The 13,647-nt window shown below is 46.6% G+C and overlaps 1 protein-coding gene across 3 annotated transcripts; it reads right to left on the reverse strand.

Annotated features, from left to right (window-relative positions):
• Positions 1 to 1,073: 1,073 nt before the first annotated feature.
• Positions 1,074 to 10,699, reverse strand: TEDC2 (tubulin epsilon and delta complex 2). Of its 3 annotated transcripts, none has more exons than XM_027863164.1 (10): positions 10,582 to 10,699; positions 9,941 to 10,039; positions 9,123 to 9,178; positions 8,300 to 8,807; positions 7,466 to 7,519; positions 5,252 to 5,342; positions 4,676 to 4,805; positions 4,433 to 4,534; positions 2,778 to 2,965; positions 1,074 to 2,206 (listed from the first exon to the last, which is right to left on the reverse strand). In XM_027863164.1, exons 1-10 carry the CDS (start codon positions 10,605 to 10,607, stop codon positions 2,060 to 2,062), a joined length of 1,401 nt encoding a protein of 466 aa, XP_027718965.1. In that variant the 5' UTR covers positions 10,608 to 10,699; the 3' UTR covers positions 1,074 to 2,059. The 3 variants fall into 3 exon arrangements, with proteins under 3 accessions (XP_027718965.1, XP_027718964.1, XP_027718963.1); XM_027863163.1 differs by having other exon boundaries at positions 2,778 to 2,962; positions 8,300 to 8,816; XM_027863162.1 differs by having other exon boundaries at positions 8,300 to 8,816.
• Positions 10,700 to 13,647: the final 2,948 nt, after the last annotated feature.

Here is a 13,647-nt window from a genome sequence, read left to right on the forward strand (position 1 = left end):
TTTCCTAACAGGTAAGTGGCCAGAGGATATGAACAGTCCATTCAAGAGAAAAAAGGCAAACTAACAACAACCATATGAAAAAACACTCCAAATGACTAATAGTAATAGAAATTAAAATTAGAACAAATGACAAAAAATGGAAAATGACAATTGGGGAGGAGTGGGAAGACAGGCACACTAATGTACTATTGATGAAGTTATGATCTGATCCCACCATTATGAAAAGCAATTTGGAACTATAAACAAAAAGTCATTATAGATAAAAGAAAGAGGGAATGGGCAGATATGTACAAAAGTACGTACAGCAGAACTTTTTGTTGTATCAAAGAATGGTAAACAAAGGTAGTGCCAATAAATTGGAGAATGGCTGAACAAATTATGGCATATGAATATAATGGAATATGATCCTGCCATAAGAAATGTTGAAATGGATGGAGAGAAACCTGAAGAACAATTTGTACAATGACAAAACATTGTTAAGAAAAACACCTTAAAAAAACTTAAGAACTCTAATCAAAGCAACAACCAACCATGTTTTCAGAGGACTTTCCAACAAGCGTGTTATCCATCTCCTGACAGAGATAATGGCCTCAAGGTGTGAAGGAGAGATATATTTTTGGATATGGCCATCATGTAGATCTATTTTGCTTGATGATGCTCATCTGTTATAGTTTTTTTTCTTTCTGTTTTTAATTTGGGAGGTGTGTGTGTATGGAGCAGGGAAAACAGGGGAATAATGATGATGATGATGATGCCAAAAAAAAAGAGCCAATGAAACATTTTTAATGTGCACAGAAGTCCAGAAGGAAACATAGACAAGCAGAATGGTTTTGAAATTAATGAGTTGAATTATATAATTTTTAAGAAGGGGAGGGGGGTTACAGATAATCCTCTTTTGGAGTTCTCCTATATATGGAAATGCTCAATATTTGGTGTTTTAAGTTTGGAATAAAAATATATTTAAGAATAAATAAAAGTAACTCGTAGACAACTATCTCTATGTAAGAAGTGAGTGCAGTTGTGCCAATCTGAACTGAAATCACTGCATGTTTCAGGAAGTTAGAAGTCCTGAGTTTGAATCTCATACACCTTTATTAAATGTTGACAAAACTCACATTTCCAAAGTACTTTATATGTTATACAAATATTCTCCCCATTGTAGAGATGAAGACACTATCACCCAGAAAGTAAGGCCCAGAACTGGGACTAGAGCCCAATTTATGACCTCCTGATATACCCTTCCATAGCTTCCTCACTGTGTACAAAATCAAGTCCATACTCCTTAGCCCGGCCTTTGAGGCCCTTTACTCTAGCCCCACCACCTACTTTTCCATCCTTGTTGGTCTCTCTCCACAAATTGCCAGGCCTTCCCATGTCTTCTCCTTTGCTAACTCTGTCCTCTATCTAAAATACTCCCTCACCCTGACCAACGCCCCTCTATTCTTCAAGGCCTAACTTAAGTCCACCTCCTCCTGGAAGGCTCTCTCAACTGTCCTAGCCTGAAGAAGGATGACTGTGCCTTTCAGTAAATTTCACTATCACCCTCTTACCACTGAACAAATGTCTTGTGCTGTGCTGGCTATGTGTGAAGTGGAACATTCCTGAAGGAGGCTCTGGTCTCAGGGCAATTTCAATCTTCTGCTATCACTAAGGCCCTCAGTAGCACTATAAGAGCCCCTGTCCACTTCTAGGCTACCACCTCCCTCACTCTTCCAGCTTAGATTATCAGTACTATTAGTCAATACAGTGCCCTTACAGCCATCAGTCCCTCCTCATCCTCTCCTCTCCCCAAGGAGCCATAGCCTTGTACAAACAATAAGCCCCTCTCTGTCCTTGGCCTAGGCTACTGGGTCCTACCATCCTGGATTAGACAGAAAGACAGATGGGCAAGGAAATGGTGGTGGAGGAGGGCAGAGATCAGTTATGACGTTTAATGTTCCCATACTGCTTTCAAGACTTCCTACAGAACAGAAAGCAAAGGTTGCTGGCTAATAGGAACCTAAGTTCAGTGGAGGGAGGGAGGGCCCAGCGTGGAGTGATGAATGGGCCCACGCCAGGCTCAGACAGATGGCTCATCTCTCACCAGTATGGAGAAGCGTTCCCCAGCTTCACAGAGTTGGCTGTGGATAGCACGGTACAGTGCCACTTGAGCTGGGCCAGCAGGGTTTTCAGATCTCACCAGGGGGAGAAGTTCTTCCATCAGAACCTGGGGGTGTCACAGAGACAACAAGGGTTCTAAATACTCCAGCCTCCCATCATGAGGACTGTACCCATGTATACACATACACCAACTCCTTACACCCTGAGTGTCTATACCAGAAAAACACCTCCTCCCCACCCATGACCCAGATAAAAAAAACGAAAACAAAACAATCAAAAAAAACACCAAAATCTAGTGACTGCACCACAAAAATGCAGACACCAGATGTGAACATGTCTCTATCACATACAAGACTCAATGTACACTGGTGCGAAGAACCCTAAGACTGTGCCAGATTCTGACAACAAGCCCTTCTTGGAATCTTGGGGAGGGCAGATGCTGCCAGACAGAACAAAAAAAAGCTGCATGCAAAGGATCTAGTTCCACATCCCTCAACTATTTTTTCCTCCAGAGGAAATAATTTCCCCCCTGGACACATATTCCCTTTGTCTGACCTCCCAGACACAGAATTATTAAGTCCACAGAGAAAAGAGTTCATGAAAAAGGAGATCAAGTAAGCCAATGGCTGGCTCAATGGGAATTCTTGCCGCTATATCAGGAAAGGACAGGTGTGTACCTTTTCAAGGTGGATCTGCTGCTTCAACATTGTCACTCGAAGCTTGAGAGCTGTCATGGTCTGCAGCTCTTCCACACTGGAGTAGACGATATGGTTGGTGGACCCACTGGATCCCTTTCCTCCTAAACACAGGGCTGAGCCCCAAAGGGAGCTCTCTACAGGCCTGGGGCCCAACCACTGTTCCTCTGCTGCATTGGTGGGGGCAAGGAAGAGGAACAGGAGAGAGAAAAGAGAGAGCTCAGAGCCTCTTACTACCAGCAGCAACGGTTGGGACAGTTAGCTTACCCCACTATTATAGCAAGTAAGCCACTAGCTAATCTCCCCTCCCAAAGCACCAGAACAGGATAATAGCTACCACTCACACTTCTACAGGATGGCGCTCCAAGGTATGGCTTTAAGAGAGGCTGTAAGACTGATGATTTTTTGATGACACCAAAGTGGCCATGATCAACCTTAACTGATTATGGGGTGCCTCTGAAGCCAGGTGGGACAACCTATAGCGAAGGCAGAAGCCCTGTGACCTTGATAGGTCTATCTACTGAACACCTAGGCAGCTAGATGGCACCATGGGCAGAGCGCAGACCTGGAATCAGGAAAATCCAAGTTCAAATCCAGCCTCAGACACTAACTGTGTGATCTTGGGCAAGTCACTTAACCTCTGGCTTCCTTCTGTCTCAGTTTCTTCAACTGTAAAACAGGAATCATAGCAAACCTAACAGGGTTGTTTTTTAGGATCAAATGACATAACATTTGTAAAGTGCACATCGTAGGCACCAAATAAATGCTTCTTCCCTTCCCCCTTGGTAGCACCCTCCACTGCAAGGGGCTAAGTACTCCATTTCCTGCTGTCTGGTCAGCTGCCGCATACCAATTTCAGGGTGAGGAATGCCTTCAGCAGAACAGCTAAGCTAATGAAGAAGACAAAGGGCTAGTTCTTCGGACGGGAGCAGCGGAGAGTACATAGTGAACTTGGCACTAATATACCTGGAAGGTGCCAAGGAGCCACCGGCAGGAGAGGAGGAACCCTGGGCCCCAGCTGGAGCTGAGAAGCCAGCACCCGCCAGTCTGTGAACAATTGTTAAGAAGCACAAGCACGCTAAGCTTGGCCCCAAAGAAATATGACAGTATATATCCCTTCCTTCTCTGCGAACGTGGGAGACTCCGGGTGTGGAACCCTAGATATGATGTCAGACCTAACTGATCTACTGGTTGGCTAAGCCAAACTTTTTTGCCCTGTTTTTCATTCTTTGCTATAGGAATGACTCTCCAGGAGGCAAGACATAAAATTATTTAAAAAACACAAACACTATGACAACAAGGCACACCACCTCGGAGCAGCACGTTAGAAAACGGCCTCTAAGGGAAGGACAATCTCAAGGTGAACCTGCCCCTCCCTCCTGCGATTACAGAACCCAGCCTTGCTCTCAGAAGAGCTGGGTGGGACGATTAGTGCTCCCCACTCCTACTGCTCCCCCCACCCACCCAGGGCAGCAGATCAAGGTCAAGAGACCTAGCAGAGGTATCTGCTGCTTCCCCCACCTCCCACCTCCGGCACTGGCCTTGGACTGAAGACCAAGGCGTGGGAGGCAAGGCGAAGTCATCCTAATGCAAACCTCAGTCTAGCCTGCCTCTGGTGGCCTGCCAGGGAGCCTCACCATCTCGAAGCTCTCGGAGTCTCAGCAAATGCCGTTCTACGGCAGCTTGCAGTCCTTCCAAAGTGACCAGACGGTGGTATTCCTGCTCCCAGCTCAGAGAGGCTGCAGGAGAAGGGAAGGACGTGGCTTTAGAAGCCATTAACTCCACCCATTCCCCTACGACCCTCCCAACACCTGCTCATGCTTCCCCTTTTCCCTTCAGCTAAGTAAGGTCCATGCAGTTCTGTGTGCTTCCTTTCTCACCTGTAGCTGCCTCCCCATTCACATCCAGTGCCTCTTCCAGATGCTGGGTCAGTAGATGGCAGGCCTGGTCTAGGCGATTCACCTCCTCCTGGATCTCAGCAAGACTGATTGCTGGGCCAGGCAAGTCAAACTCAGAGCAAGTCAGGGAAAGTTTTCTTGGGGCTTCTTCTTCCCTTTCATCTCAATCCCAGGGATCTCCCCCTATCCCTTACAGACCCCAGCAGAAGGTGCCCCAGGGAGAGGCAGTCTTTGGCAGATGGCTAATTTTCCCCCTTCCCCTCATGCTCCCCAAGGTAGCAGTGAGCAATCCACGGGCAAACGACTTCTGTGAGTACTGTCATATGAGGGATGGAGCCCCTCTGGCTCCATTAAGAGCCAGCTGGGGTCTCACAATCATCCCAAGGGAGAGTGATATCAGTAGCTATGGCTTTTAGCCAAATCTCCCATTAGCCCAAGAGCTCTTCCCCTTGGCTTCTAACTCTCCCTGCCCCAAGCTAAAGAACCTGGGAGCCAGTGGCATTCCCTTCCCACTCCCTCAGCACATGCCCCATAACCCAGAGCACCTGGCAAGGATACAGTCACCTTCATTCTCTCCATGAAATGGGCTTTGGCAGCAGCCACAGCAGTATCAGCACTGGATTGGTAGTGCTGGACCTGGGCCCACAGGCTAGGATATACATAAATACACAACAGAATGCACACAGATACAGGCGCAGATAACAGGCATGGCCACTAGGTGGCGCCATAGTGCACAGAGTGCCAGGCCTGGAACCAAAAAGCATCTTCCTAAGTTAAAATCTACTCTCAAACACATACTAGCTATGTGACCCTGGGCAAATCACTTAACCCTGTTTGCCTCAGTTTCCTCATCTGTAAGATGAACTGGAAAAAGAAATGGCAAACTATTTCAGTATCTTTGCCAAGAAAACCCCAAAAATGGAGTCACAAAGAGCCAGACAACTGAAATGACTGAACAACAAAGGCACAGATATAGCTGAAACTCGGATCATTTCAATCAGCCTTTCCTGTTTCTATTGTATGTTAGGTGCATAGGAGTGCACAGGCAAATATTTAACAAGTGGCTCTCAAAAAATGCACATCATACTCTTAAATTTAATCTGTATTATTAATCTTAATTCATTAATCTTAATCTCCATCACCTTCTTAAGTCTAGATAACAAGAAATCAAGCCCTAATTTGTAGGTGTTGCTGATTTCTGAGGTGTAAATGCTCACAATGAAAATTTAACAACCAGATCCACTAAACTGGAACCAGCTGGGTTCAAGCAGACTCCTGATTAATAAGAAAGGACCTAGTTTAGGGTCTCCATTAATAATCCTTGGTACCTTCCTCTAAGCCATGAGATGGGTTTAGAGCCTGAGGGTCCTCTGATTAAGGGAAAAGGACTAGTTAGAACAAAGAGCTATCAGGCAAGGCCAATGACCTTGAAGAGGATGATGGTTTTGTGGGGGAGGGGGGAATCATCTACTGGTAGTCACAGAGAGTCCACTGTCCAAGACTGTACTTTCTCCCTGTAGGCTAACTTCCTCAGAGAATAGGAAAAGAGACAAGGAGAAGTCAAAGGACCTCTGCTAAAGTTGAACAATCTATTCTGGAAATTTGCAGTAAAAAAATGCAAGTCAGGTCTCGGCAGCATAGGGGACTACCCAAGACAGTGGGGTTAAACTCAAATAGAAATGGGTGGCTGTTGGAACTGATGCCAAGTGAGCAGAACCAGGAGAACATTGTACACACTAACAACAACATGGTGCTATGACCAAGTTTGATAGTTTTAGCTCTTCGCAGCAAAGCAAGGATCTAAGACAATTCCAAAAGACTCATCATGGAAAATGCTATCCACATTCAGAGAAAGAACTATGGAATCTGAATGCGAATTGAAGCATACTATTTTGTCTTTTTTTTCCCCTTTCTCATGGTTTTTTTTCCTTTTGTTCTGATTCTTCTTTCACAACATGACTAATGTGGAAATATGTTTAATATGATTGTACGTGTATAGCCTATATCAGATTGCTTGCTGTCTTGGGGAGGGGGGATGGGAAAGAGGGAGGGAGAAAAAAAATTTGGAACTGAAAATCTCATAAAAGCAAATGTTGAAAACTATATTTCCAAGTAATTGGAAAAAATAAAATACTATTAAGTGGCTAAAAACTATCCTGAAGTCATCTTTATTACTAAATAAGTCTAATGAAAATTTAAATTGTACATAAATTCTTCACATGAAAGTAGAAACAAAATTTTAAATCTCTCATTAAAAAAATGGGTTGCTTCTGGCTGCTATTGACTTCAAAAATCATGAAAATTAACATTATCTGTTATACTGTATTTATTTTGTTAAACATTTCCCAATTCGATTTTAATCTAGCATTAGGAAGTTTAGAGGAGAGTTTGATACCTGTGACCCAAGAGAAGAACAAAAGGCGTAAGCCCTACCTCCCCTTCTTAATTGAGGTATCATACTGGTAAAGGTTGTGGTCTGGGAAACTGGAGTCCTGGGCCTGAAGTGTCTAGTCTGCCAACAATTCATTGTGTGACCTCCATCAGTCATGCCCCTTCTCGGAGCCTGCTTCCTCTTCAAAGGACAACGTAACTGAAAAGGCCACTTAATTGAGATATTAAGAAGGTATGGGAGCAGGTGTGCCTGGTTCAGATCTTCTGAAGCCAAAGTGCTGGAAGTTGGCCTGAGGCTTCTGAGAGTCTCACTGCCACCCTACCTGGCAGTGGATATCCTTAAGGGGCCTCAAATCTTTCTGCCTAATGAGCAAACCTCACCTGGAATTCCTGGAAGCGATTTTCTTATAAAACAGAGGCAGCTGCAGCTGTGTCCTGCAAAAAGCAATCACCAGTCAGGGCTCCCTGCCATGCTCAGGACCCTGAGTTCTCCTCTAGCCAAAAGCCTAGGGAGAGCAGCCCCATCTCCATGCCCTAAGCTCATCCGTGGAGCTCTACAGAGTCCTGAGGAGGTAGGAGCCCAGTGACCAGGTCACCCTGGGCTATCAGGCTGGTGGCTCCCAACAGCAAGACTGCAGAAACAAAGGGCCAAGACTGGCCTAGTTGGGGAGAAGAGGTGTCTTGGTGACAAGAAGTCAGTGCCTGTAATACCTGGCAACTTCACAGGACTCTAGCTAGAGCCATTGAGGCAAGGCAACACTCAGCGAGGACCTGGTCCTCAGGGTAGTAAGGGTTCAACATCATTGTCCAAGGTATCAGGCTTCATAATAAACAAGGAGCCTCCGGACCTCATGGCTTAATCTGAGTGGCCTGAAGATAACGATGGCTGAGAGCCTGGCACCTCTGGATCTAGCTAAATCTCTGCTCCAGGATATGGGGGAAAAGGGGAGATACCCCAAAAAGATCCTCTTGGGTTGTCAGGCAGTCAGTCTAGAGAGTACAGGACTAAGCCTGGGAAGTGTGGTCCTCCAAAGTCCTTGTTAACCTTCACAGGTCGTCCAAAGGTATAACATTCCAAGTTTTCCTCAAGAGCTCTGCTCCCGTTTACTTCTGTGGGCCCCACAGAAGGTCTAAGTCTAGTGGGCAAAAGCCTATAAAAGCTCAGCCACCTTTGCCAAAACCCCAATCATGCATTGCACAGTTCAGGAAACCTACCCCTTCTCCTTGAGTGTGAAGGCCTCAGACCTAAGGCCTGGTTGGATCTTTCCTTCTTCTGGTCCAGGGCTGGGCCCAGTAGCACCTGCTTCTCTTAAGACTGAAACTGGGGTGGAAGTTGGGAGCCCTGGGACCTGGCCTTGGGAAGGCAGAGGGCAGAGGGAAGGCCCCTCGATGGGCATTGAGTTCTCTGGTTGCCTAGCATGTGTGAGAGCATTTCCAGGGGCCTTGCCCCTATGGGAGGAGGCTCTGGCAGGTTTTTTCAGCCTACCACTATCCCTTTGAGAGGTAGGTGGAGGCTTGGCTGGAACACAGGCTTTTGGATTTGAAGTTCTGGGCCTGGCCCCAGGGCCTGCTTGGGCAGTGACCAGAGAAGGGGCAGTTTTCCCACTGGAGGCACTCTTCGATGACTGGACCTGGCAGATGCCTTTCCGGACCTGAAGGGCTTTCTCCAGGGCCTGGTTCAGCAGCTCCAATTCCTTGAGTTCTTTGGGAGTTGGTTCATGTGCTGTGAAAGCTAGAAGTCAGAGAAGAATTCTGCCTAAGACTACCCACCCCACTCAACCCCTCCCCTCAATCTGACCTGCTCCCCCCTTCTAATGCCTGCAGACTTAGACTGTTAGAAAGAAGCAATCTGTCTTTCCCATCCAAACTGTTGCTTTCCCGGAATGGCCCCAATTCACTACTAGCTAGGCCAACTGAGGCTCTCCCCTACCCACCCAAACTCCAACCCCCTACCAAGACTATGCACACACTGGGGAGCACAGTGGCCACGCTACCTCTGCTCACAGCCCGGAGGAGAGAGGCCCAGACCAAGGCTCACCAGGTTTAGTCTCTGTGCTTCTGGCTGGCTCAGGGCTTGGGGGAGAAGGCACTTCCCTGGAAGGAGACAGAATCCATAACACCTCACCATTTACAGTTTATAAAGAGCTTTCTTCACAACCACCCTGCTGAGGTAAGTGCAGGCTGCTGTAAGACTTATTCTTAACATTTTGACAAACAAAAATCAAAACTCTAAGAGAGTAAATGATTTGCTTAGAATATCTGAGTTGGAATCTGAATCCAGGTCTTGTTACTATAAGATTAGTGACCTTCCCATCAGATTCCTAGGAGAGACCCACACACATATACAAACAATTCTTGTCCCCTTCCCTCCCTACAAACCAGTCTTGATCATTAGAGAAGGCTCAACACCGTAATGAGAAAGTAGCGTTGGATTTGGAATCAGGTTTGGGTTCAAATACTGCCTCGGCTATTTACTGTCCTATGTGACTTTTAGGCAAGTAACTTTTCTGGCCTCAGTGCCTCATCGGTCAAATGACGGGGTTAGACGAGATAGCCTCTGAGGTCCCTTCTGACTCAAAAAGTCTATGATTTTGTTAACTCTCTCCCCTTACTCAGGAGGGCAAAACCGTGGAGGCTTCTTCCTCCGGGGCCCTTCTGGGTGAGATACCCTTGATGTGGGCGTGTCTGCGGACAAATTAAAGACTCAACCCGCTGCAGATGCTGGAATGCCGGACCCCAAAAGGCAGAGCAAGGGAGGCAGTCCTCAAAGGACCCCAGCTCAGCCGGGGTCTGGGCAGAGGTGGGGGCTCTCTGGGGAATCAGACCCAGGCCAACCATCCCCTTCCCCAGGGATACCAGGGTTGAAGCAATACTCGGCAGCGGGCAATGGACTGTTGCAACGCCTCCTCCTTCTTCTGACAGGCTGCCAGGGCTCCCTGGAGCTCAGTGACCAGCCTGCAAACACACCCCCAAGCCCCCCACCCCCAGCAGAAGTTCAGCTGTCAGTTCTCTCCCCCCTGACCCTCCCTTTCCTTCCTCCAAGTCCCCTGCCCCCTTCCTTGTCCCCCCCTTCCTGTTCCTCTTTTCTCTGCACCCTCCTTCCCCTCCCTCTTTCTTTTCCCCTTTCGCTGTTTCGCCCTCCCCCATTTCCCTCCTTCTCTTCCTCTCTCCCTCCCCCTCTTCCCAAGTCTCCCACTTTCTCCTCCCTATTCCCCTTTTCCTTTCCCAGTTTCCCTCCCCCTCCCCATTTATCCCACGCCCCTCTTTCCCCTTGCCCTCCCCCTTTCTCTCACCCATCCCCCCCTTCTTTCCTCCCACGAGTCCCTTCTTCCCCATCCCCCTCCCCCGCCTGCGCGCGCAGACAGAGCCCAAGAAGGCTCCGGGATTCCCAGAACGTGGTCAGAATGTCACCGGCACCAGGGGCTGCTGCCGTCCTGGGACCCAGAACCCTTACGAACGCGTGCACGGCTGTGTGTGTCCAACGCTGGGACCCTTACCTGTGGGAGCAGGAGGCAGGCAGCATGGCGGCCTCACGGGGAGCTGGAGGAGAGGGGACGCCCGGGGCCGCTGCAACTGACACACTAACACACACCTGCAGCCCTAACTCGGCGGGAAAACCGCCGCGGCCGGGCTGGAGCCCCGCCCCCAGCTCCTGGCCCCGCCCCTGCCAGGTCCTGCTTTTTATCTGACGTTCGCTGGCGTCCCCCAAACCGTACTGAAGGCTGGGGAGGCGGGGAGGAAAATGGTGCAAGCTAGCGGCTGGGAATCAGAGCCCAGAGGCAGTGAGATGGCGGGGGTCTCGGGGGTCAGGGGCGCCGGCGAGCCCCAACAGTTAGCTGCGTCTTCTACACCCCTGCCAGGACTTGGCTCAGCCCGCCGGCCCCCCGCGGGGTGGGGGTGGGGCGCAGAAATGGGAGAGGGGAAAATGACGTTAACTATATTTAATAGCTCTGTGACCCCAGGTAATTGCTTTACGTCACCGCTTCTCTGTAAAATTGGAAGAATAACACACTACGTTCTTTACGGTAGGTGCGAAGAAAGCACTACAGAAATGTTATACGTGTAATCATTATTAATATGATTAATGAGCTTACAATTCAGTAAGTGCGGGGGGGGGGGGTGAGCCCCTTGCATATATAACCCAAACTCTAATTTTAATCTGATACATTAATAATGACAAAGGTGGGGGCTGGGGCGTGGAAGATTGCACCCACTCTCGTTCACTTGATATGTTAGTACATTTGCTAAACTGCTAGTTTTCTATTTATTTTTTCCTCTGTTAAGATAATTTGAGCAAGAAGAGAACACAGACAAGTAGGGGCATAAGGGAGGTCTTCACAGGCAGCATCTGAGATCTGACTTAGAAGTGGGTTCTAGAGGAAGAAGTCCATAGTGGATATAGAGGATGAGAGGCCAGCGAGGTAGCACAGTGAATGGAGAACCCGGCCAGGAGTCGAGAGGACCCGAGTTCAAATCTGCCCTCAGACACTTGACACTTACTAGCTGGGCAAGTCACTTAACCCCGTTGCCTAGAAAGAAAAAACAAACAAAAAAAGAAAACCCCAAACCCATGAAGAGTTGGACGCTACTGAATAACTACACGGATACCAGACCTGTTCTCTATGGGACAAATTAAATTTATCTAATTATAAATAGAAGATAAAAATTTGGGTTACTAACCATATGCTAAGGTGGGAAGGGTCAGTATCTAAACCCAGAAAGATGAGAGGTAGGTGAAGGGATGGATTTCAGAACTGTATTAGCTAAGCTTGAAGCTGGAAATGATGGATACAACAGTTGATATTATATAGTAAATCCAGTTGAGCAGAGGAATAGCTTGAAAGCAGAGAATCCAAGAAGACAACTAGATTATCTGCTAGTTTGCCTGAGTCTTGCACAGTGAGAGTTTAGTCAGGCGTGGATCACCTCAGCCTAGCTACAGAAGAATCAGCTCAACAAAGAAGCTAAGTTGCTCAAAGGAATGTTAATGGACAGTTCCCAAGACAGAACGGGGACAAAGACGATGACAGTTCCAGAGTTGTGTTACCCCAAGCACATAAGTTTTGCTTCCTCACATACCCCTCCTTGAAAGTACTGTATATATTGCTGAGAGGAAGAATGTGTATAAGGTAATGTGTGAATTTTTATTATTTACTATTACTTCATTTGCTTGTCAAACCTGCATGTATTAGATTGAAATTAGGTAGGGATAATTTATACCATAACATCAACATCGTAAAGTGAACAATTTTGAAAGACTTAAGAACTGTGACCAATGAATGAACAATAATAATTATAGAGGACCACCGATAAAGGAATTCTACTCACCTCCTGATGGAGAGGCAATGGATTAATATGCTGAATGAGACACATTTTTGGTCATGGCCAATATAGGAATTAGTTTTGTTCAATTATGCTTATTTGTTAGAAGGATTTTGCTTTTGCTTTTTTTTCCCCAGTAGAAGGAAAAATAAATAAATGCTTGACAATTGGAAAAAAATAGATTTAATTAACAATATTTTTTAAAAAGAAAATAAAACCAGGTGGGGTTTATAGGACAGGCAGTCTGTATCCCAACAGGAAGGGCAAATCTGAATATGCTCTACGGAATGGGCCCTCATTGGCCAGTTCCCCATTACATATAAAGCACTTGGTAGAACAATTACAGAGGCATTTCACTACCACCTTGGCTTTACATTGTCCAAACAACTCCCTCAAAATCCATGTCTTCTGAAAAACAGGACCAGGACTTCTCCACTCAGAGTTATTTTTTAAAATAGGAAGTCTATAGTTCCAACCCCACCCTGCATCTAGAATTTCCCCAGTCTACCAAATGACCCCCTTTATTCACGGGATACAAGCAATCAATATTACTATAGGCACATTGTTAGAGCAAAAAGCAAAGCAAAGCACTCCCGTATGGACCCCTTTGCCCAACCATTTCCCAAAATTCTTCCAGACTACCCTTTCTGTTTTTGAAAATGGCAAAGGGGCTTTCTGAACTGTACATATTCACAATTCATGGAGACAGAATTAGTGGGAACTGTGCATATCTCAGATTATAAACAACTCAGATTATAAACAGGGAAGACTCAAATTATAAACAGGGGAAATAAGAAGAGAGATGGTCTTCTCATCCCTGGCTGACCAATCAATTTGGCTTCACAATAGCTGACAGTTTCTAAGACTAAGGAGCTCTTCTCATTTTGGCTTCCACTTTTGCTCCCTGACTAATCTCTTCTACAACAATGGTCTTCTGTCCACAGAGAAAGACTCAGATTTTAACGGCCTAGAAAGTTTGATTCCCAAAGTCTCTCCCACCAACCCACACGATAGCATAAGCCCAGAGAGCTTCAGTGCAAGTGCAGAAAAGCTCTGTTCCTTACACCTGAATGGCCACTAAATGTCTCTCTTAAGAGCGAAGAAAAAGAAAATTCGTAACCTCAATCCTTGTATGTCCATGCACAAATCTTGCCACTGCCCAGCATCTCACAATTTCATTTCTCCCTTTGGTAATTTTTGGAGGCTCCTTAGCTCCCAAAGTGATATAACAAAAGTATCTA

The sequence above is a fragment of the Vombatus ursinus genome, unplaced genomic scaffold (assembly GCF_900497805.2).
Source record: "Vombatus ursinus unplaced genomic scaffold, bare-nosed wombat genome assembly UNPS02014770.1, whole genome shotgun sequence".
NCBI classification, from domain to species: domain Eukaryota; kingdom Metazoa; phylum Chordata; class Mammalia; order Diprotodontia; family Vombatidae; genus Vombatus; species Vombatus ursinus.